Genomic DNA, 22,528 nt, shown 5'->3' on the forward strand with positions numbered 1-22,528 from the left:
GCGGGGCCCTGCCGGGCTGCCTGGGCTCTCGGCTTCCCTGGGGCACTCGCCGCCGCTCTTGCTCTCCGGGAGCTGCGGAGCGGCCCCGCCGCCGCAGGCAGGGCCCGGCGGAGCGGAGCGGGGCCGGCGGAGCGGGGCGGCCCCGCGCTGCAATGCTGGGCTCCGGCTCACGGTGGAGCTGCCCGGCCCCGGCCCCGAGCCCTCCGCCCCGCGCGGGACAGCCGCGCACGGCCGCGCCGGAGCCGCGGGCTGCACTTGTTGATCGCCGAGCCGAGGCAGCGGCCGGCAGCGCCGGGGCTCCCCTCTGTGTCTGCCCGGGGACGGGGCCGGGGGGCGGGCGCAGACGCGGCTCCGGCGCTGGCTGCGGGTAGGAGCGAGGAGCCGCAGCCGAGGGAAGGCCTCGGAAAGCTTCCTGCCGAAGGACCCGATTTACCTCGCTTCCCTTCCCCTCCCCCTGGGCTCCGCGGACAGCCGGGAGCGCCGCCGCCATCCCTCCGCCTTGAGGCTGCCCGCGGGGGGATGCGAGCGGGGCCGCCCCTGCCGCCCGCCCCGCCGCAGGATGTAGCCGCCCTCGGCCCCGCACGCCCCGCACCGCCTCGCCGGGAGCCCGCAGGAGGAGGTAGGTGAGGGCTGGGCTCGGGCCGGGCCACGCGAGCCTCTCCCCGTGTGCGGCGGCCGGAGGAAGCGGCGGGGCTCCGGTTTTGGGGCTGGGGGGAACTGGGTCGATGGGGACGGGGCCGAGCCCCGAGCTGTGCCGGCGGTGCACGGGGGAGCCGCTCCTGTCTGCGCCGGGGCTTCTCTTCGTGCCATCTTGTGTAAGCAACAGTGCTCGGGGCTGTCAGGAGCCACCCGGCTCCCTAAGACAGGCTCGGGGTTTTTCCTTATTCCCGTTTTCGTTGCTTTCCCGGTTATGCAGAGGCCGGTGTGGGGGGCCTGGGGGGCGTCCCTGGGCAGCCCAGAGAGGCAGAGCGCGTCGTTAGAGTGGCTGTAAATCCTCCCATTTCCCTGCCCCAGCTCTTTCCTCGGGAAATCTCTACGGAGTTACTAAAAGCCTCCGCAGCCCCCACGGCCGGGCAGGGCGGGGGGCAGCCCCGGGGGCCGCTCGGGCTGGGTCGCGGGGACACGCGGGGTCCGGCGGGGCCGGGCGCTCCGCGATGGGAGCCCGGAGCCAGCGCATCCCCGGCCGGCGGCCCGGCGCCTCTCGGGGCGCATCGCCGAGCGGTGTTCGGGGCAGCCCCGCGCCCGAGCCGGCACCCGGAGAGGCTCTCGGGGCCGTGCCCGAGCTCCGCAGCCCGCCGGGGCGGGGGGGACCCCCGGCCGCCGCCCGGGGGAGCTCGGCGGCAGCGGCCGGCCGCACGTGGAGCGGGCCGGGCTCGGAGCCGGGCCGGGCGCGGTTCAGCACCGGCGGGCGGACAGCGCCGCCGCCCCCCCGCCATTGGCGGCCCCGCTCCCCGCCCGCGGGCGCGGCGGGGGCGGCGGGCGGGGACCCACGCGCGGCCTCTCTTGCAGCTCCGGGCATGGAGGGCAGGGAGAGGTGAGCAGAGCCGGCCCCGCGCCCTGCCCCGCGCCGCACCGTGCCGCGTCCAGCCCGAGCGGGACCAGCGATGCCTCTGGGGATGAATAAGCATGGATCTCGCTCTACTACCTCTTTGCCTCCGGACCCCACCGAGATCGTCAGGAGCAAGGCCTGCTCCCGAAGGGTCAAGCTCAACGTGGGGGGGCTGGCCCACGAGGTTCTCTGGCGGACCTTGGACAGGTTGCCGCGGACCAGGCTGGGTAAGCTCAGAGACTGCAACACGCACGACTCCCTCATGGAGATCTGCGACGACTACAACCTGGAGGAGAACGAGTACTTCTTCGACAGGCATCCCGGGGCATTCACCTCGATCTTGAACTTCTATCGCACCGGCAAGCTGCACATGATGGAGGAGATGTGCGCCTTGTCCTTCAGCCAGGAGCTGGACTACTGGGGGGTGGACGAGATCTACCTGGAGTCCTGCTGCCAGGCCCGCTACCACCAGAAGAAAGAGCAGATGAATGAGGAGCTGAAGAGAGAAGCAGAGACCCTGAGGGAAAGGGAAGGGGAGGAATTCGATAACACTTGCTGTGCTGAGAAAAGGAAAAAGCTCTGGGACCTCCTGGAGAAGCCCAACTCCTCCGTAGCGGCCAAGGTAAGCGTTCCACATCTCTGTTGTCTACTGGCGCCTGACTGGTGATGCTCCCTGAGGTGCTGCCCTTGCTTTAGTGTCTGGGCACTCGTGGCTGGATGGATGCTGTGAGTGAAGGGGAGGATGGCCTCTCATATACAAATGAATTTCAATGGTTTTGGGGTGGTTTTTTGGTGGTTTGGAAGGGATCTGGTTTGAGCCTCCCAGCTCAGGCTGCTCAGTGTGGGAGAAGCTCCTCTGAGCAGTGGGTCAGTGTGCACAGACTGCTGGGGCTGGGCATTTTAGACTTGTTACCCACTGTATTGGTGCAGTTTGTAATAGAGATTTCTTTGGGCCTAAAACGTGTGAGTCTTCTGCTGCTTAACCAAATTGGCTTTCAAGAACCCACTTCTGCTTGAACTCCTAGACCCAGGTGCAGTGGGGAAATATTGCCTCCCATTCCAGGGCTTAATTGCATTTTTTTTTGGTAGTGAAATGTATCTCCTAGTTATTTGTATCACGCACTCCTAGGCTGCATGTCTGCTAAAGTTGGTGTTTGAATTTCGTCCTCTACCTGATTCCAGCCTTGTTAAAATCTTCCCTGTGCAAGTGATGCAGCTCTGTCAATAGCTGAAGTGCTGCTTACTCTGAAGTTCCAGTGGATGGATCTACTTGAAGGCATTTTGAAGATAAGATCCATGTTGGGAGAAACCAATGTCAGAGTTGGCTCTGATAATTTAGCTGCCTCATGTTAGTCACATTTTCTTTAGTGAGGAAAATCTCTGTGAACACAGTGATTCAGTAACCATGGGGACAAAAGTGAAGGGGGAGAGGTTGAAAACTGTGGGATGAATAACTGAAAAGCATGAGAGACTGAGCAGTAGGGACCAAAACTTGCATTTTCTGTAAAACCACGTCCTCTCTGTATGGCAGAGAAGTCACAAGAAGCCCTGGCTACCTCTGTTCTGCTCTCTCTCTGTACAAACATCTGCAAACGCAGACCTTGGCTCCATCCCTTACGAGTCTGGCTTGCATGGGCTACCTGTGAAAACAGACTTCTTTACCTCCTTTTTTCTCTTCCCAAAATGCTGCACGTAGTGAACCAAGAGCATGTATGAAACTTTGGGGAAGGGATTTCATGAGGTGTGGACTGGCTCAGCCCAGCACGGGAAGGGGAGGCATGGTCTGCCTGCTGAACCCATTATCACTTTTTTAATGTCAAACAGAGCCCCAGAGTGCCTCTATCTCTCCAGTGGCACAGATGACACCGTGATGAACATATTAATAATTTATAAGGTTCCTTTGGCACAGTCCTGGAATCCTGAAACACAGGCCCCAGGCTTTGCTGTCTGTGGCACGGACTCAAAATCCATTAGAGACTGTTGATGTTCATGATTTATTGTATATGAGCAAGGGTCATTCTTGCCAAATAAGTGTCTTTTGTGATTTATAAATGAAATACTCTAGCTTCATTTTCTGAGAAAATTCCCGAGTAAGTGCAGCTGGCATTGCAGGCTCTGGATTAATTGAGAGGGAATGGTAATGCATCATTACCCTTAGCATTTACAGCTGCCATTCTGTGCCTTCATTACTGCAATGAAAGTGATGCTGTGTGTTCTCAAACCTCAGATACTGCAGCAGCTCGCAGACACGGGTTCCCACTCATCTCATGTGGTGGCAGGGCAAGCAGGCCTGATGAACAATTAGCTTAGGCAGGGACAGCAGCTCTGCTAAGCCTGTTCTTTATCCGATTTGCTCCCTGCTGGTGGATTGCCTCTCCCTCGTGCCAGAGGATGCCCTTAGCTTTGATCACCTGCCCGAGAATTCAATCCCCACATTGAATAGGTTGGACTCACCCTTCAGCCTCTGGTGGAAGGACATGGGGAGAGGCACTGGCAGCCTGACCCGTTACCTGCCCTGTGCAGCTGTGCCAGGCTGCCCTGCAGGGAGTGTGAGCTCAGTCTGAGCCCCTGGCTGGCAGCTCCGGGCCAGCCTTCCCCAGCTGCCTGCTCAGTGCAGCACTCGTGCAGGGGCCACCGGCCTCCAGGAGCTCCTGTCACCTCTCCTAAACCAGGCTCCCTCTGCTTTGCCAGGTCTGGGAGCTCAAAGTGTTCCTATGGGAAGGAACAAAGTAAACTGTTGTGAGGTTTAATGTCACGCCAGGTCCTAAAACTGCTGTTGGGGAAATCTGAACTACTCTTGTTTATTTTTTCTCTTCAGAGTTGTTCAGCTCAGTGCAAAGGGTTTTCCATGCAACAGACACAGATACCTTCATGTTCTCTTTAAGAAGTCCAGACAACGGGTACAGGTTGTCCCAGACCAAACCAGGGTCTCTGGCTGACAGCACTGGCTGTGTTTTAACATTTTCTGCACAACACCACATCTCACCCCTCCATACCAGCTTACTCCTGGGTTATACTGGGACCAGTTAAACAGACAGACTTGTTTTTTATTTGTTTGGTTTTCAGGGACTTGGGTTTGCCTTTTTTTGCCTTTTTTATTCTTGGATGCCTTTTGTTGGTTTTGGTTTTTAAGGATTTTTTTTTATTATTTATTTAAATGGGACAATATGTGGCATACCCCAGGTTGTAACATAGCATTCAAATAAGAGAAGAGTCCCCCAGACCTTCGTTTTTGTTGCTTTCTTATCCCCTGGAGATGTACCCATATCTTCTGATTACTCTGTCTGCCTTTTAAACCAACCATCGTGGCAAGCAGGCTCTTATTTATGTGTGAGGCTTCTGTGTCTGTGCCTGGGGAGAGCCCCCTGGATCTCCCAATTCCCACTCCTCGAGAGGCCCCAGGTTTGCAGAGGAGGCTCTGGGGCTGTCCCCCCCCAGCAGGGAGGGCACAGCTGGCCCCTCTGTCCCCCCGGGAGGTGCCAGACCCCCAGCACGGCTCCAGCTCGGCCGGGGCAGTCAGGAGCAGCACCCAGTGCCCAGAGGGGTTTCAGTTCAGCCCCGTGCCTTGGGCTGGGATGCTCTGTGCTGCCCTGCACCCACCTGCCCACAGGGAACCCCGGGCACAGAATGCAGCACTCCAGGGACTTGCCTCTGTCAAATGAAAAAAGTATCAGGCAGTTATTAAATAAAACTGTGTTCATCTCCTTCTAACCTTAGCATATATTTTATAGGATCTGATTCTCCCGTTTCCTGTGGTTATTTGCCTGCATATCCCTGACAAACATTCACTGCAGGCTTTGTGGATGCTTCCTCCTCTTCCTGCAATCACTGGTTTTGCATGTTCATGCTTATTTTTATCATTCTCCCAGTCTATCTTAATAGTTTGGTGGTTGATTCTTGGTTTTGTTTTTTAAATAGTATTCTTCATGTGCTTTGGTGTACTCACAACATCCATTTTTAACCACAGAGGACTCTGGTGCTCGCTTCTGTCATGGTTTACTCTAGAAGCTGACGAGGTGCAGATATTTTCTGGAGTAGCTCTCACACTTTGTTGCATGGCAGCTTTCCTTTTGTCAGGAAAGCAGAGCAGCTCTCCAGAAGCCAGGCAGAGCTGCTGCTTTTCCTCGGGCGTAGTGTCCATGCCAGGGCAGTAGGGTTAGACAGCTCCAGCATCCTGGTTTGGGCTTTTAGTCCTAATTGCTCCTTCCCTTGCCAGGGCTAAGCTTGGGCAGCTGGCTCCTGTCACCCTCAGCCCGGCTACCAGTCCTGGCTTGCCAAAGTCACCTCTGAAGCTGCTGCTTTCCCCAACCAAGGCTAGTTAGGATCCACGGGTCCCTCACCTGCCTGGCCCTTGGGAGAACCAGCCTAGCTGTAATTCCAACTAGACTTCATGTCTGTGCTATCCTGAAAAAGAAAAGGCTGCAGTTGTTTGAGCTCTCCAGTATAAACAAATAACAAATTGGACCAGCTCAAAATCTTAGGTTAGCATCTATGGTTCTGGAAATTCCCCGATCACCTGGGCCTTTCCAGCAGCTCTGCAGGAACGTTGCCCTTTTTGCTTCTAAAGAGGAAAGTATTTCTTTTCCTCCTTTAGTCCTTACAAATGATTTCCCCGATCAATATTTGAGCAATTAGTGTTGCATGGAGTGTGGGGGGGAAGTCTGCTCGTCTTACAGACTCCTCTGCATGTGCTGGTTTCATCTATTTTTCTCTTGCTGTCCTGAAGGCTGAGAAAAACACGATGACATCACCCACTTTGCAAAAAGCTTCTCTGCATATCTGCATGTCAAGTAGGATGTGCACTTCCTTTCCTCCTCGCTGCCTCCACTTCCCACTTGTCCCTGTCCTGTTGGGAGCTCAGCTGCAGTGATCCCTCCCTTCTGACAGGCTATTTCTCATCTCTTCCCCTGCTCCTGCTATGCCTTTGCCAGTGCAATAATATCACATTTATCCTTGAAAACATGCAACTCCAATTCGGTAATCTCATTATGCATGCCTCTACATTCCTTGAACAGCTTTTCTCTGCTGCCCACTGCTCTCTGCTGCTAATCTCTGGATGCATTGCTCAGGGACTGGGGAGGATGCTCTGTAAGCTCTTTTCTTATTATTGTTGATAGTAGTGACAAAATAAGAATGATAAAAGCCTCTTGGAGATGCGTTTGCTACATCTAGAGCGTTCTTCCCCCACATGGGCTTTCTATTCCTGGCCCTCCCTTATGGTGTGCAGTTTTCATTCATCTCTAAACCTGCCTGAATTTAGCATTTGGCAGAGGAAACCCCTCTCCTGAATCGCAGGGGTCACATCTGAGCTGTGTCCTGTCTGTCTCCAAGGGTCCCAGCTCAGGGCACAGGCTGGCTTTGACCATTAAAGGCAGATTGCCCATATTTTGCCTCCATCTGTAACTTTTTTTAGTGTGATGCAGCTACTGCCTTGGCTTTTTTGCTATATATAGGAGACTTTTTCCCTTCATCCAAAAGGAACTCATATCTTCAGAGATCCTCAGAAGCAGAGCCTCATTCCAAAGCCTGTCCCCTGGGTTCAGGGATTTGCCACTTTGGTCTGTAGCTTATCGCTGGGCTTCTAGCACAGCCCTGTCCTGTGGACACACAAGTGATTTCTGTTCTGGATCAATCTCTTTTCATCTTGCAGCTGCTTTCTGGGTCTTGTCCTTCCAGTGGACTTAAATCTTTTGTCTGGGGAGCCCTAATTCCTATGTTTAGTTCCCTGCAATGTCCTCTGTGTCTGTCTCACTGGTGGACCTGCCCAGAGTGTATTGCTGTGCTGCCAGCTCCCAGAACTGCTCTCCATTATAGCCCCCACAATCCCCAGCTGGGGGAGAAAACCCCCAGCCCCACCCTGGTAAAACTGCCAGCTTGGCAGCTGTGTCCTGTGGTTCTTTCCTGGCTCTGAAGAGTCTTGCTGGGAGTCCTTGTGACACAGCATTGCCTCCTGCACGGGCTGCACCTGCCAAGGGTGAGCTGGCTCCAGGTGGGATCCTCACCTGTCCGAGGGGATGCTCTCCCCAGAGCTCTTGTTTCAGCCCCTGGATCCAGGCAGGCAGTTTCCTTCCTGAGGTGGTTTGGGTTCAGCTGTTTCCCATCCAAGCCTGCAGCTCTGTGGTCTCTAGAGAATCCTGTCAAAGGAGAGTTAATGGCTGGGCCTTGTGCTTCGTTTGATGCACTTCCATCCAGTCCATGGAGTACCAGCATGCATGAACACGTGTGTGTTGGCACCCTGCTGCATTTTTAACTTCTCTGTACCTCCCTGCTAGGGGAGCCTGGAGGGGGTTTGTGGTCCTGCCTGAGCATCCACATCCGTGAGAGCCTGCCTGCCTCTGGAGGGAAGTGACAAGCTTGCATGCTTGGGCTGAATTCCTTGGAGGATGTGTGCTATAGAAGTATAGTTGATGCTATTTTTAAAGCACCAGCTCTCATTTGTACCTTTGGAAAAAATCTCTGAGAAATTAATTCCCCTCGCTGCTCAGTGTTCTCCCATCCTGTTCAGCCCGAGAGCAGACAGGGTTTGGGGTGCCAACATCAGCAGTCAAAAAGTAGAAAATGTTGCAACAATGAAAAATTCCTGTTTTTTCAGCTGTAACTGCACAGGTTTAGTAATAATGGGATCCAGAAGCAAAGTGCTGGGCCCAACCCCCCAGGATCTGCTGGTGTGGTGTAATGTGCACAACGTGCAGGTGTAGCTTTGGCAGGTACCTGTGTAAAGCTCCTGCACAGGGGCCAGGCCCTGCCCTGTGCTCACCACCACAGTGTCCAGAGCTCTGTGGAAAAATCCATTCTCCTCTTAACTCTTCTCACACAGTGGACAAATTTCCTTGCTGTCGCAGTCTTCCTTTTACCCATTTCTCCAATCACAATTTCCTTCTGACTTCTCATGATGTGGGTGCCCCCATGGAGAGGAATAACCCAATGTTACTTTTACAGCATCAGCGTTGCTATTTGTCATGGCTAATGGCAAAATATTTATGTCAAAGAAAGTTCACAGCTGATCACTTAGTTCTTACAATAAACACAGTCACAGTGATTTACTCTGTGGAGAGGCCTGGCAGCAGCAGCAGCTCAGTGGGGCTGCTGTGCTTGGGCAAGCAGCAGTGTGAGCCTTCCCTCAGGAGCTCTGCCCCCATGTTGTCATGCTGAGGCAGGTGAGGATGGGGTGTGATGAGAGGTGTGTGGTTTGGCTCCTAGAGCAGCCGGAGGCTCAGCTCCCTCCTGGGTCAGTGTGGTTTCCCAGGGGTGCCCCAGGGCTGGGAGCAGCAGCTGGGGCTGGGTGAGCTCTGGGGCCGGGGCAGAAGGGGCTCCACGCTGCTGAGCCAGGCGCTGAGGGGCTGCTGGCACCCCCTGCCCACTCCCCAGTGCCTCGCTGGCCTGCCCAAGCTGCTCTAGCCCTGGCACTCTCCATCCTTGGGCTGACCTTGCCCTGAGCTCAGCCCCTGGGGCAGCAGCCTCGTGTTTCCCTCCTGGCATTCCCAGTCCCTCAGTGCAGCAATTGCAAACCTTGCAGAGAGCTTCCCCCTGAGCTGGCCTGGTCTCTGCTTCCTCCCCGCTTTCCCAGCTTCTCTTTTGGCCTCTGCTGTCTCCTGCACAGCCTGGTACCTGCTGAACGTGTTTACAAGAATGCCTTGGTGAGGTCTTGTTGTGATTTCTAATGAGAAATCCTACCCTTTGCTGTAGGGACAGCCTGGCAGAGGGCTGAGGTAAGCACTGTGCCTTGGTGCCTGGCTATGGCCCCTCCCCAGGCACTCAGTTCCCAAGCAGATTTATTTTCTATGTCCCCAATAACACCAGCAGCCCCAGTCCTGGTTCTGTGGAGGGTAACACTCCCAGTGGATGTATTGGGAACAGATGAGTATTATAGTGTCTGTGCTCATCAAGCAAAGCTCTCAAAGTGCTTCGAAAAGATGGATTAGTTAAGGCCAGGACAAACCTGTGATATGTGTATTATCCCCATCTTAAAGTGAGGAGGTGACCATTGCCCAAGGTCACTGGGAAGGCTGGGCAGGGCTGGGGGGACCCTGCCTTCCCAGTCTCCTGTGTCACCAGGACTTTTTCATGGTCTGGATGAGCTTCCCGTGCTCCCTGCACTGCCCACCATGAGATCCTACAGAGGGCAGGGGGCTGGCAGCCCTCTGACAGTTCATCCAGGGCATGGAGAGAGGAAACAGCCCACTTGCTGTTTTAGCACAGGCATTCCCACTGAAAGGAGCCTGCACAGGAAAGTGCTGGAAGCCCTGCTCAGGTTTGGGGGATGAGTGGTTACAGAAAAAGAGCAGGTTTTCCTCTGCTGGAGCTAAAAGCAGGTCTGTACTGGGTGTTTCCAGGCAGCTCTGGCTCCAGGGAGGGGATGCTGCTGAAGTGTTTGGAGCAGCAAGGGAGTGCAGATGTCAGCCCAACACACAGGGAAACCTGTGCTGTGAAAGGCTCAAGTAAGTCCCACACATAACTGCTGCACTACACGTTGGGATGTATGAACACCCATTAAACCTGCCCACCCGTGGGGGGTTCCTTTTCACCAAACTCAGCCTCTAAGAGGAAGTTATTTCTTTTCAATGAAGAGCCAATCTGTGCAAGCAGCTCTGCTCTGAGCACGGCCAATGCAATGAGTGACCCAAGTGTTACCCAACAGGAGCAGGGTCTCCTCAGACACCCCAGCTGCTCCTTTGGTAGGAGCAGAGCTCAGAGCATGGCTTGGGCAGCCTGGGAGCTCCTTCCAGCCGGCCTTGGAGATGGAGATGCAGTTTTTGGTGTTCCCCCTTTCCCTGTTCACAAGCCTCTCCCAGTCCTGCTGTGACTGCTGTGGGGCTGTGCTGAGGGCTGCAGTTGTTCTGGTCCAGTCATGTGGACTATTGGTCTGGGGCTGTGGATGATTTGTGACCCTTCCCTGAGCTGCTGGCACTGCAGTGGGGGAAGGTGGCCTTAGCTCAGCTCTCGGGCTCTTGGCTGTGTTTGGGCAAGACAAATGAACAGCAAAGCCAAAACCAAGCACTTGCTGGTGCTCAGCTAATGTTGATAGCATCCATCAGGTGTCTGTCTAATCTGATTAAAAACCTGTGTCCCTAACAAAAGCTGGTGAACAGTCAAAGCAAATTGAAGGAACAATTTATTTGAAAGTTCTTTTTTTTTCTGCTGTATATAATCAGTTCCTGTTATTAGGAGTTGAACTTACTCAATATTGTTTGGACTAGGATTTGTGCAGAGTCTCTAGCCAAAAGCACAGATTAGTTTTGCTTTATTTTATTTAAGTCCATTTGCTCTTGTTCATTTTTGTACAGAATGGAGCTGTAAATCTCATTTGCAGTACATAAACAGCATAAACACCAGAAATGCTTCCTCAATGGTACTGCTAGGCAAAATGCCTCTAAAGCATGATTATGCTTACCAAATGCTCAGTTCAAGATTCCTTGTGGGTATCTCTTAAAAACCCCTTTTGTTGCTAAAAATGGCGTGAGAAAAGAGGTCTGTTGCAGTGCCACCACTTAAAATCTTTTGTAGGGGCAGGAAGTACAGTAAGCACCCTTCCCATGGCAAGGAATCTTTTCCATGTGCTTTCGCTTGGGGGGTCCAATAGCATCCAATGGCAGCACAAACAGGAATGGAAAGGTGTAGTGGCACCAGGAGCAGCAGCTTGGCTCCCTGAGGACCCTTCTGTACCACTGTCTGTCCTTCTCTGCTGTCTGTCCGTCCTGGCCGTGTTGTCCTCCCAGCTGCCCTGCCAGGTAGAGCAGTGTGACTGTCATGGCTTATTTGGAGAGGCTGCAGAGGCTTTCGGGGTCTGTGATGGAGGAAGGGGCAGAGCTGTAATTCACCCCTGATCTCTGGGCCCCTTTTCCCTGGTGCAGCTGGATCCCAGCCATACGTGTTCAAGCAGCAGCTGGAATACATGAGAGCTGACCCCTTCTGTGGAGCTGCCTGGGAATCCGTCTGAGATTGGCTTTCTGTGTATTTCTGGGAATCAGGCTTGTGTCTGGCACATTCTCAGCTCTGAAAGCTTGGTTCACACAGCTGTGGTTCTTCTGTTTGTTTGAAAATGTCCATCTCTTGCTCTGCACGCTTCATTGCTTCTGCAGTGCATGCTTTTGTCAACCATAGTGACCACACACTAAACAAACTCTCTGCTCCTTGTAATTGGTGCATTTGACCACTTCCACTGCTAGCAACATCCCTGCACTTCTCCATAACTGGCTACTCTCAAAATCCATGGATGCCTCAAGGGTCTGGGCTGACGGGGAGTGGAACTCGCTTCCTCAGGCAGTGTTTGCTGTCTGCCTTCCTGGTGCAACAGGGAGCTTTCACTCCTTGTGTACTTATTCGTGAATTTTTGGGAAATCTGTCCTTCAGAGCATAAAACTTGAATCTTTTTGGAAAATAAAAGGATAAAAAAAGAGAAGCGTTGTCTTCCCTCCTGTCAATGTGCCAGAAGTTTATTAATAATACATAATAATTATATGTTGTGTTTCCTAGCTGCTTTCATGTGAGGATCTAAAAGTGCTTCACAAACATTAATTAAGTAATCCTCACGCCTGCCTGGTGCAGTAACTCTTGCTATCAATCTGCACTGAAATATGACAGTGCAGAAGACACAGTGAGTAAGAAAATCTCCCAGAGCCAGGCAGGGAAAGGCAAAGCAGGCTGGGCAGGGCTTTGTGCTGGACTCTGTGTGAATCCAGCAGCCTCCCTGCCAGTGCAGCAGTGCTGTTCCCTCTGGAGCCTGCACACAGCAGATAGGAGATTTTCTTGACCAGGGCAGGATTTTCTCTGCTGGCAAGAGGGAAGTTGTGATTGGCAGCAGACCGTGTGTCCTGGTTGAGAGCAGCAGGGCTGGTGGCAGCAGCTGTCTCTGAAGCTGCCTCAGCGCTGGGATTGACTGATCCTTGCTCCAGGAGAGCCTCTGTTTGTCACCCTGGGCAGGAGGGGCCCTCCAGGGGTCCAGCAGGTGCATGCAGTGTCCCACAGAGGGTCTCTGTAACCCCCAGCTGGCCACCAGGGGATGTCAAAGATTTTGTGGTGTCCCCACATAATGCTGCTCCTTCTCTTCTGCTCAAAGAGCTTCAGGGGGTCCTGCAGAGGTGGGCTGCAAACTCACCCTAGTTCTTTCCTCTCACTCCTTGGCCTCAGCTGCTGGAGCACCTCTGTCTCGTTACCTTGGCTGGCGTCCCTTAGGAGCAGTTTTTGTTAGGGTAGAGCAGAGATGAAAAGTAAATGGGCACCAATGTTCTGCCAGCAAATGCCAGCTCAGTCTGCAGCTGTAGCTCACCCCATTGCCAGGGTGCTGAGCTAAACTCGGGGCAGTCACCACACAGGTGTTATTCTTTGCCTCTGATCTTCCCCAGGTCAGACTCTGATTGACCTCAGCAGGTTTGGCAGGGCTCCCTGTCTTGGGAAGGCGCTGCCTGTTCTGTGAGGCAGCTGGGCTGGGACTGCCCTGGGAAGGACCTGCCAGGTTTGGGGTGCACTCAGAGAGGTGCTGTTGGGGCTGGGGGAGCTGCCAGGACGTGGCTGGGCCCAGTTTCCCAGGAGTGCTGAACCCCCTGTGGCACCAGCAGACTCTAGATACATCAACCCCTGATTTCTCCTCATGGAGGAGATGTCAAGTGACAGGAGTGGCATTTACTTTTGGTTTATTTCGATGAAGAGGTGGGTTTGGTAACTCCAGGTATATTGGATCCTACTCAAAGGTAAATTTGAGGCAGATGAAGTGTAGCCTAGGAATTATGATTAATTCCTACTGGTCAGAGCCCTAGTACCCTGCCTTGGCCAAAGCAGGTGTTGTCCAAGGGAGCTGTTGAGGGCCAAAAGCCTGGTGCATTCTGCATGGCACCCAAGGTGCTGACAGACCCAGCACTCCCTGTGTGTGCTCTCACCCCCCCTGGCTCCAGGTTCCTGTCTGTGGCTCAGCAGGACAGGACACTTTGGGCTGTCCTGATCAGGAGATATTTGAGATATTTCCCCCAAACATAAGATGTGCTGCATTCTAGAGCACATCAGGTATCAGAGTGCATTTTGATAACTGGCATGTTTGAGCTCTCTCCGTCTGTGTTTACACACAATGTTATTCTATAGGTGTAACTTTAGACTTCCTGCAATCCCAGGGAAGGGTCTCGTTTAACATCTGCAGCCCTGGCCAAAGCAGGCACATGCCTGCTCAAATATCAGATTTCTGTCATGCTGGGCAAGTGCATCAGGTCTCAGCAGAGGGGTCTTTGGCCTCTCTTTTCTCTCTGCTGAACGCTGGGGCAGTGTTCATAATGCAATTGCATTATTTTTGCATGTTCATCAAGCTAAAGAACACATTTAATGAAGTTTCTGGCTATGAATGAATGGCCAGGAAGGAAACCCACTTGACTTAATAGTTATTTTTAAAGATGCTCTTAAGAGCTTCTGTAAAGTGGCTGTGAAATACATCTTAGTTTGCACTGTCTTCTGGAAAATTTGCTTCATGGTCCAGATAACTTGAGCATGGCAATGCCATTTCCAGGAGTTATAGATGTAATTAATTTAATCTATAAACTCTTTGTAGGAACTTCTGTCTTTTGGTTCCGTGTTTATATAGCCCTAAGTACCACAGGGTCTTGACTCACAGCTCGTGTATGCTACCCCAAAATGAGTAATAAATATGTTTTACAGAGAAAGGAGAAGCTGCTGGGGAAGGTATGGGATCAGCCAGGCTGATTGCTGGTGCCGTGGGCAGCCTGGCCTGGGTGCCCAGGGGAGGGACGTGCCTGAGCCCAGCTCAGAGCCTGGGCTGGCATCTGAGTCTGCAGGGCTTGGAGCTGGGGGAGCACTGGGCAGGGTGTCCCAAAAAACTCACTTCCTTATCAGCTTAGGACACCCAGGCAGAGAGGGGGGCACGTCCAGCTCTGCCTGCTCTGGCTGTCCCTGTCCCGGTGCCCATCCCAGGGCTGCTGCTCTCAGCAGCTCCTGGAGCAGCCCCTGGCAGTGCTGGTGTCCCTGGCAGTCCTGGTGTCCCTGGCAGTCCCTGGCAGTCCCGGTGCCCTGGCTGTCCCGGTGCCCCTGGCAGCCCCTGGCAGCCCCTGGCAGTCCCGGTGCCCCTGGCAGCCCAGCAGGGCTCTGGGATCCCCTCCTGGCCTCGTTTGAGGGGGGTGTGCAAGGGAAGGGGGCTGTACCCACGGCTGCTGTGATTTCACGTGCAGACCAGGAGCACTGAATGTGTCCTGACGTTCATACAAGCAATTAGGTAATCTCTGTGTGTAGAAGCAGGAGAGTTGTGAGTTGTGTGAGGTGCAGTTGAGTGTGGATATGGTCAGCAAATCAGAACCTTTCTGTTAGTAATTTGTTATCCTGACAGAAACTATGTCTCTTCCTAAATTTATTCTTTTTTCCACCAGGTCCTTCAGCAGTTCATATCTTTGCTATCTCATTGTCACTTATTCCCTACATTATCACCCACCTGTTGGAATAGTTCTTTTCCTTAGCAGTTGCCAGGGGAATAAGCCATAACACTGGCAAAGGCTCCTTCTTCCTGCTCACAGAAATCATCTTTTGCACTAAAAGTACATTGGAACCCTGTGTTAAAAAGGCTGTTTTTTCAGCAGAAGTCCTTCCCCATTGACCTCCTTGCTGCTGTCTTTCCCAGGCTGTTTCTGGTGAGTCCAGTAGCTCTGTGTGCTTGCACTCAGCTCCATGGCACTGCTGTGGTTTTGTCCCCCCAGCCCTCCCCAGAGTGAGGGAGGGGACAGCCCGTGGGCAGTGCCATGGCTGCTCCTGGCCCCTCTGGGACATGGCTTTGCTCTGAGTTTCCTGCACCAAGAGAGGATTTTTAGTCTCTTGCGCCTCTGACCATCGTCTGCAAAAATCTCTTTGCTTTTGAGAGATTGAAAATCTTCCTTTGCTTCTCCCATCCATGTCTGGTTGGACAGAAGTCCTTTGGGCACCACTCCTTTGCCCTGTACTTGTGCGTCAGAGCTCTGATTCAAGGGGCAAACCAAGCCCAGCCTGCGTGCTCGCTGCCCTGCTGGCACTGCCCCATTTCTGCCTGTGCCCTCCGAAGGGGCACAAATCAAGCTGAGTTTGGCCAGCTGTGGTCAACAGCTAATGATCAATCTTAAATGTCACCTCTTTTCCTCTCAGGCCGAGTCCCTAAACTGTTGGGATGTGTGAGTATGTTTTGAGTAAAGCACCAATCCCCGTGCCAAAGAACAGAGCCGCTGTGGCAAGGCTCCAGCCTTTGCACCTGTTCTGGTTTGCTCTTGTGTGAAGTGCTGCATAATTGTCTTCTTCATTAGCTGCCTGCTGAATTCTGCTTTGTGAGGGATTAAAAACTCCAATGAATATGGATTGTTTCAAATGTTTTCCTTTGGGACACAGGACAGAATGAAGGGTTTTGGAGCTTATCTTTGTGTAATTACAAGGGATGGAAGATGCCTTCCCCCACCCCTTTTCAGAGGTACCTCTTCAGTCTCGTGTCAGAGCTGATCCCCCCGTCTGCCTCTGGGCACACACTGGGCTCTGATCCAGCTCACCCTGCAGCTGGACCTGCCTGGAGGCAAAATGAAACCTTTGCTAAGAGGGGGAACTCCAGCACACACAAAATTCAGTATTTGAGAGATCTCCTCAAAGTCAACAAGCCTTAAGCAGCTTCTAAGGTTAAGCATGGAGCAAAGAGGGAGCATGCTATGGTGCAGTTAAAGGACTCATTGCACTGAAGAGGCCAGGAGCATGTGCTGATGAAGTTTCTATAAAAATAGGGACATTTTCCTCCTCCAGTTAAAATTTTTGAGTGCTGCAGGTTAATGTGACATCTGGAACATCCAAGAAGCCTACAGGGAATTGTTTCTGTGGAACAGATGTTTAACAATCCAAATTTTATTTTATGTTTCTGTCTGTTTGGACACTTTTTTGTCATCTGCTTTTTGTGCCTGTAACTGTGACAGTGCTGGGCCCAGGAGCTGTGAGAAAGGCCTGACACAGGGAAGAAAACCTGGTTTTTTCTCTAATTCAGCAATCAGTCTGCCACCACACATTCAGCTCAAGTCTTTCCCCCTCCTTGGTGAAAGCAACATTTGATTTTCTCTCCTACAGGCATTGCAGAGCTAGTCTCATTGCAGGAGAGAGGGGTGAGCTTCTTTCTGACCTCCCTGGGAAATATCCTCCCCAAGGGCAGAGCAAGGCCCCTCTGAAAGCAGAAATCCTCTGAAGGCTGGCCATGGCAGCCAGGCTTCTCCCAGGGCAGAGGGTGGGTGTCCCTGCGGGAGCCTGGAGGGGGCTTGGAGCTCTTGCTGGGGAAAACAGAGGCATAAAACCTCTCCAGGAGCCTGAGCAGGGGCTGGGGGGTCCCAGGGAGTGCTGCAGCCACGGGCACTGCCCGGCCAGGGAGCAGCCAGGCCCTTCTCAGCAGGCCATAAATCTCAGCCCTTCCCTGGCTCTGCAAGGGTACTCTTCCTCTCCAGGTGAAGAATCACATGGCCATAAAATTTAGTAATGTAAACAAGGCAGACGTGGTCAGAATCCTATTTGGACAGATTTATAGCCTGACTGTGGAGCAGCAGCCTTGCCTGGGCTCTGTGCCAGCAGTAATTAATATGCACCCTGGGCTCTGTTTTCCTTCTGGACAGTGTCCTTGGGCATGCTCGTGTGTTAGCCTGGAAGCACGAGAGTCTGCTGTCTGCTGGGAGAGACTTTCCTGGGGAGGCTGTGCTGGAAAGCTGTGGCCCTGCAGATTGTGTGCAAGTGAGGGACAGTGAGTAGCCAAATCTGGGAGAGCAGCACGTGCAGAGCCTCCAGGTAGCTGGCACTGAGCCTCTGTGCAGAGATGATCACAACGACAGCCAGTGTTTGCCGGAGTTTCTGCCTGCCCTGAGATGCTCAAGAGGTTGCTGGAGACACCACATCTGTTGACACTGAGCAGTGGTCTCCAGCTCTCTGCTGCAAATACCTGCACCAAAGCTTTGAACACGATTTCCCTGCTGCTTATTTATTTCCAGTCTAATTAATTCAGCCAGACACGTCCACGGAGGCTTCACTCAGTGAGTGCTTCCATGAGGTTTGTGTGTCCCCCCAGAGCTGACTAAAGCTGTGCTGGGCTCTGCTGCCTGGGGTCTGTGCCAGGGAGGGGCTGGGTGTCTGCTGACCCTGCCTGGGGTCTGGGATGGCCCCGAGAAGCCAAGGTGTCCCATGGATTTATCCCCAGTAACCCTCCTAGCAGCAGTGGGGCCAGCAGGGTCCCATTTGGCCCTGCCCCAGACTGGCAGGAGACCAGGTGGGGGTGGATCATGCTGCCTCAGTATTCACCTCCTGTCCTGAAATGCTGGGTGAAGCCACCATTTTATTTTCTTCTCTTATGGCTTTTCTTGGAGCAGCGTTGGTGTCCTTTGTTCTCCTCCTCCTCCAGGTGTTCCCACCCAGAGGTGAGCACAGAGTTACCACCCCTCCAAGCTGCCCAGAGTTGCCATTCTTCAGCATTTGCTCTCAGGTCATCTCTTGGGCATTCATTTGCAACTCCCCACTTCAAAAACATTGAAAAGTAATGAAGGAATTAAAGAAAAATGCAGAGAGGGTAGAGAAACTGACCCATTTTCTGGGTCATTCCAGTGCCATTCCCAGCACTGGAACCGAGCACAGATTTTCATCTTGGGCACTCATTCCTGTATGAAATCCATACTCATTATCACCCCTGGAGGGAATCTCTCCCTTTTCTCACAGTGCTTGTGTGTGGGGGAGTTTGGGCATTGTGAGCCCTCAGCCACTGTTGGTAGGGTCACAATATGAAATTTGTCTCTAATTAATGACCAATGACCTCGTGCCATTCAAGACTCTGGCAAGTGATGAGCAGAAGCTGCTGGCACGTTTAAATCTGTCACTGTCAGGATCTGAGTTTGAAGCAAGCCCTGTTGCATTGCTGGGTTGTTTGTCCTGTCATTAATGAGATTTCTCTGCCCTTTCTGTCTCATTTGGAAAACACAGTGCTGGTCAGCCAGCAATCCTAGGAACACAGTCCTTAACCACAAAATCCATGTGGCTTCCTCGGACTCAGTGCTCGGGCTGCAATGTTGTTTTCCCAACAGCAAGGGGCTGCAGCTCCTCGGGCAGGGAGAAGGGCTCCGTGGGCTCTTGCTGAGGCTTCCTGGGTGGACGTGGGGCTGGTGGAAGCCAGGGCTTGGCTTTACCTGCAGCAGCTTTCAGGGCCTCCCCAGGCTGGTGTTTCTGTGTGTGTGGGACAGTTTAATCCTCAGTTGTGTGTTTGAAGCCGTGGAGACTGGGCTGCACAGGCTGTGTTGTGTCTGTGACTGAGGCACCCCCTAGGGCTGGATGGAAGTCTCATGCAGCAGGAGCCTCTGTGCTCTGTGACCCACTGCAAGCATCCCAAAACAACTCGGTCAGGGGCACTTTTGCAGCACCTGCACAGGCCAAATGACTTCTTTGTAAAGAAACAGATTGGGTGAAAGGACCTGGTTTTCTGATTGATGGTTTAAGCTGTGTTGACCAAATGAGAGCCACTCTGAAAGGCTGGTTGCCGTGGGATTGTCCAATACCTTCAGTGAAAAAAAAGGAAATAAAAATAGTTTCTTTGGGTTCAGCAGTTGATGGTGTAGCAGCATTATTACTAGGGCTTGTGTTCTGGTCAGGTTTGTACTTCCCCTGCTCCTTACAGAGCTCTCTGGTGGTTTGTGAGATTCCAGGGGAGGTGGCAAGAGGGGGGTGGGCACGGGGAGGCTCGGGTGCTGTGCCCATGGACAGCACCCCGTGCCTGCTGAAGGCCTGAGGAGGCTCTGCACTGATGGTGCCTCCACATCTTCATCCCCAGAGCCTCCCCACAGTGCCAGCACTTCTGCAGTGTTGGAACTGAGCCCTCCACTTGACTGTGCTGCAGGAAAAGCGCCGAGTGCTCTCCTTTCCCCGGGGCAGCTGAGCCCACGAGGGCTCCTCGCCAGGGTCCCAGAGCAGTCTGGGGTCACTGCATGGTCCCACACAGGCAGCAAGGCTCCCGAGCCTTTGGAAAGGTGCACAGAGTGTGTGGAATGGCAGGTGATCTGCTGCTTGAGGTGTGTGAGGTGAGCAACACACACTACACTCAAAAGGACCAACCAGGTCTAAATACAGAGATAAGAGCAGGGTTCTAGTTGAGATTTCTGAGCAAATGCTTCCCCCACTGCTGGGGGAAGGCTGTAAAAGTGCTTAAACTGTCAAATTTGCTCTCTTTACATTTGTTGAATGATACAAGGAGGTTTGTGGGGAGTAAGGTGTTTATATTAGCAGCACTACCAACTGTGAAGGCCAAAGGTAACGTGCAGGTGTCACCTGTGGGATCCATCTTCAGTGCAGACCAGCAGGCTTCTAAAACTCTTCCCACTGCCCCCTTGTCCCCTTCCCATTATTAACATTCAGGGAGTACTCTTAAAATTCCATACTCTCGTGTAGGTGCAAACCATTCCTGGGTTGCACCACTAAAGAGAGCTTTGGAGCCATCAAGATGACAGATGCTAAAGGCTCCTGAGCTTCCCAGAGGAGAGCTGCTCATTGACTGCAGGACAGGGGTGTGCAGAAGGATTAGCACTCAATAAATCCATCACAGGAGTACCACGATATTATTACTTGGGTTTGGAATATCCTGAATTAGCTCGCCACCTTGGCAATTTTGCATCATTGATGTACTCTCAGCTGGATAATATGACTTTCTAGAAATGAATCGGATAAACTGAGCAGTTTTAAGAGTGTCTGCCTCTATTATCCACATATTTCTTCAATTTGGATTCCAGGAGAAATAATAATATTCTCTAGGGGCGCCATTCATTCATACATTCACCACACAGCCCAGCTGCAAGCACCAATAAAACACAAGGCTCTTAATTAACAACCTCAGGGAGCAGGCATCAGGCAGGTACTACCAGCACCTTAGAACAAAGTGCACTTGGAACCAGGTGCAGCTATTTACCAAAAGCTTCCAGAAAGCCAGCAGTAAAACTGTTTGTTTTTCCAGCACATGTTGTGCACTCTCTGTCGTTTCTCTAGATGGAAGAGGCAATCTGAGACACTAAAAATACTCACCTTAGGCCAACAGAGCTGTAAAATGGTGCTAAATAAACAGTAACTCAAGGAAATCTTCCTCATTACAGTTTTACCTTCTGGGAGAGGCAGGAAAGGTTACAGGGCAGGGTTTTATTTAAAGGGGGGCACTGGGCAGTGCTCTGGGGATGTCCCTCAGCAGAGAGGACGGCCAGGGGGACGCAGCAGGACAGCTGCCCTTGGCAGCTCTTTGGTGTGGGATGTGAGCAAGGAAATCTGTCCTTTGAGATGAACTCTGCTTTCAGAGGAGCCACAGAGGAGGTGCAGGCTGTGTTTCCCCTGGGCAGCCAGGGGCAGAGAGCTGGGAGTGGAGCCCAGCCCCCAGGGGTGCCAGGGAGGGCAGCCAGGACCTGGGGCTGGCTGGAGGCCCAGGGCCAGGGGCTGTGCTGAGGACAGGCTGCAGAGGGGCTGTGAGGCATGAGCCACGCTGACTGTGGGCCTGGGGCTGCCTGGGCACGGGGAAGGTCCCGGGTTCCCTGCGGGCTGTGAGTGGCAGCGGTGACACAGTCTGGCATTGCGTACGAGGCTGCAGCTGCAGGGTGGCTTTGAAGCAGTGGTGTTCCCTGTTTCAGACCCGGGGACAATGGAAAAAAGTCACTTTTCCTAAAATAGCTGGCATGTCGAAACCTAGATTTTATTTATTGACCTTTCCAAAACTCATAAAAAGAAGTCCTTTTACAGAAGTAGCCGCTGCCTCATGCCTGGCTCCAGAGGCTGGGGAAGCATGTGGGACCCAGCACGGCTGCTGCTGGTATCCCTGGGAGCCAGACATGGGATCTGGCCCTTGAGCATGGGCTTGTACATAATTCATTGGTGTGTTTTTTTAAAAAGACTTTTGCTCTGTCTTGTGTCAGCCACACGCTTCTGACTCAGTTGAACTGCTTATTCTTCCACTTAAGCTCTGCCCTTGTTCTGACAAAGGGTTTCTAGTGGCTCAGTCTTTGTTGCTAACAGCCTGTAGAAAGCTGTAGATGCAGATGTTATTTTCCTGGTAATGCAGAATTTCACTGTGCTGGGGTATTTTTTCAGCCTGTCCATCAGACAGATAGAACAGGCTCCTTTTTTCTCCACTGTCAGATTTTTCAAAGGCTCTTCCAAAGCAGGTGCATAAATTAAAACAAAATAGAAGTCAGAAGTCAGAGGAAAACTCTTAAGCCTGTACCCTACTGAGAGGGATTATGGGGAGTGGAAAGTATGAGTCATGGCACGGCTACTCCTTGGAGCCAGAGCTGGTGCAGCTCCCGCAGGGCAGGGCAGAGGGGCAGCCTGCTCTCCTCTAAAACCCATCCCTACTCCTGCAAATTTGATCACAGTTAAAAAAAAAAAAAGGAAACATGTTGGTGGGATGTACTTATCCTTTGATCTTTCCCTAAAGCCTGGTTTCTTGGCCGGATTTCCAGGTATTTCAGTACTGAGAACGTGGCAGTATTTTAACTCTATTTTGGCAGGTCAGCCACTGTGCTCTGGGATTTATCCTGGCTGCCCTTTATCCCCACAGCCACACTTGCACATGGAACCTGAATTAAATGCCCAGGGCTAAAGCTCTGCCTCTGATGGTTCTCTCCCTCCCCGTGACAGTGGTGGCCCATGGCAGGGAGGTGCTGCTCTCCTGGGTGCCCCATGGACATTCTGTTAATGTTTCTCCCCTTGCACAACACTGCACAAATATTGAGCTCTATGAATATTGACTGTGAGGATGAAGGTGCAGTGAGGCTGGAAGTCAGCTCTGGGTTGCATTTATCTCCCTCAGTGCAGGGAAGTGCAAGGGACATCTGGCACGTCCCATAGGGCAGCCCATCCACTCTCCCTGAACTGTGCAGCCACAGCCTGGAATCAGAAATATTCCCCATGAAACTGGCCCTTTTCTGTTCTGCTCCCCTGCAATCCTCTTTTCAGCCTTTTCCCATCAATGTGCTGTTTTGCCTTAGGAACCCATGGGATCCCAGC

General features: G+C 52.7%; 1 protein-coding gene across 1 annotated transcript in view; it reads left to right on the plus strand.

Moving 5' to 3' along the window:
• The first annotated feature begins 202 nt into the window (after positions 1-202).
• The window catches only part of KCNB1 (potassium voltage-gated channel subfamily B member 1), a 100,035-nt gene continuing 77,709 nt past the window's right edge, over positions 203-22,528 (plus strand). Inside the window, exons 1-2 of the mRNA XM_059862686.1 lie at positions 203-619; positions 1,510-2,171. Of these exons, the coding sequence (XP_059718669.1) occupies positions 1,605-2,171 (567 nt within the window). The 5' untranslated portion in view covers positions 203-619; positions 1,510-1,604. The remainder of the gene's footprint in view (positions 620-1,509; positions 2,172-22,528) is intronic.

The sequence above is a fragment of the Haemorhous mexicanus genome, chromosome 18, assembly GCF_027477595.1.
Source record: "Haemorhous mexicanus isolate bHaeMex1 chromosome 18, bHaeMex1.pri, whole genome shotgun sequence".
Lineage (NCBI taxonomy): Eukaryota > Metazoa > Chordata > Aves > Passeriformes > Fringillidae > Haemorhous > Haemorhous mexicanus.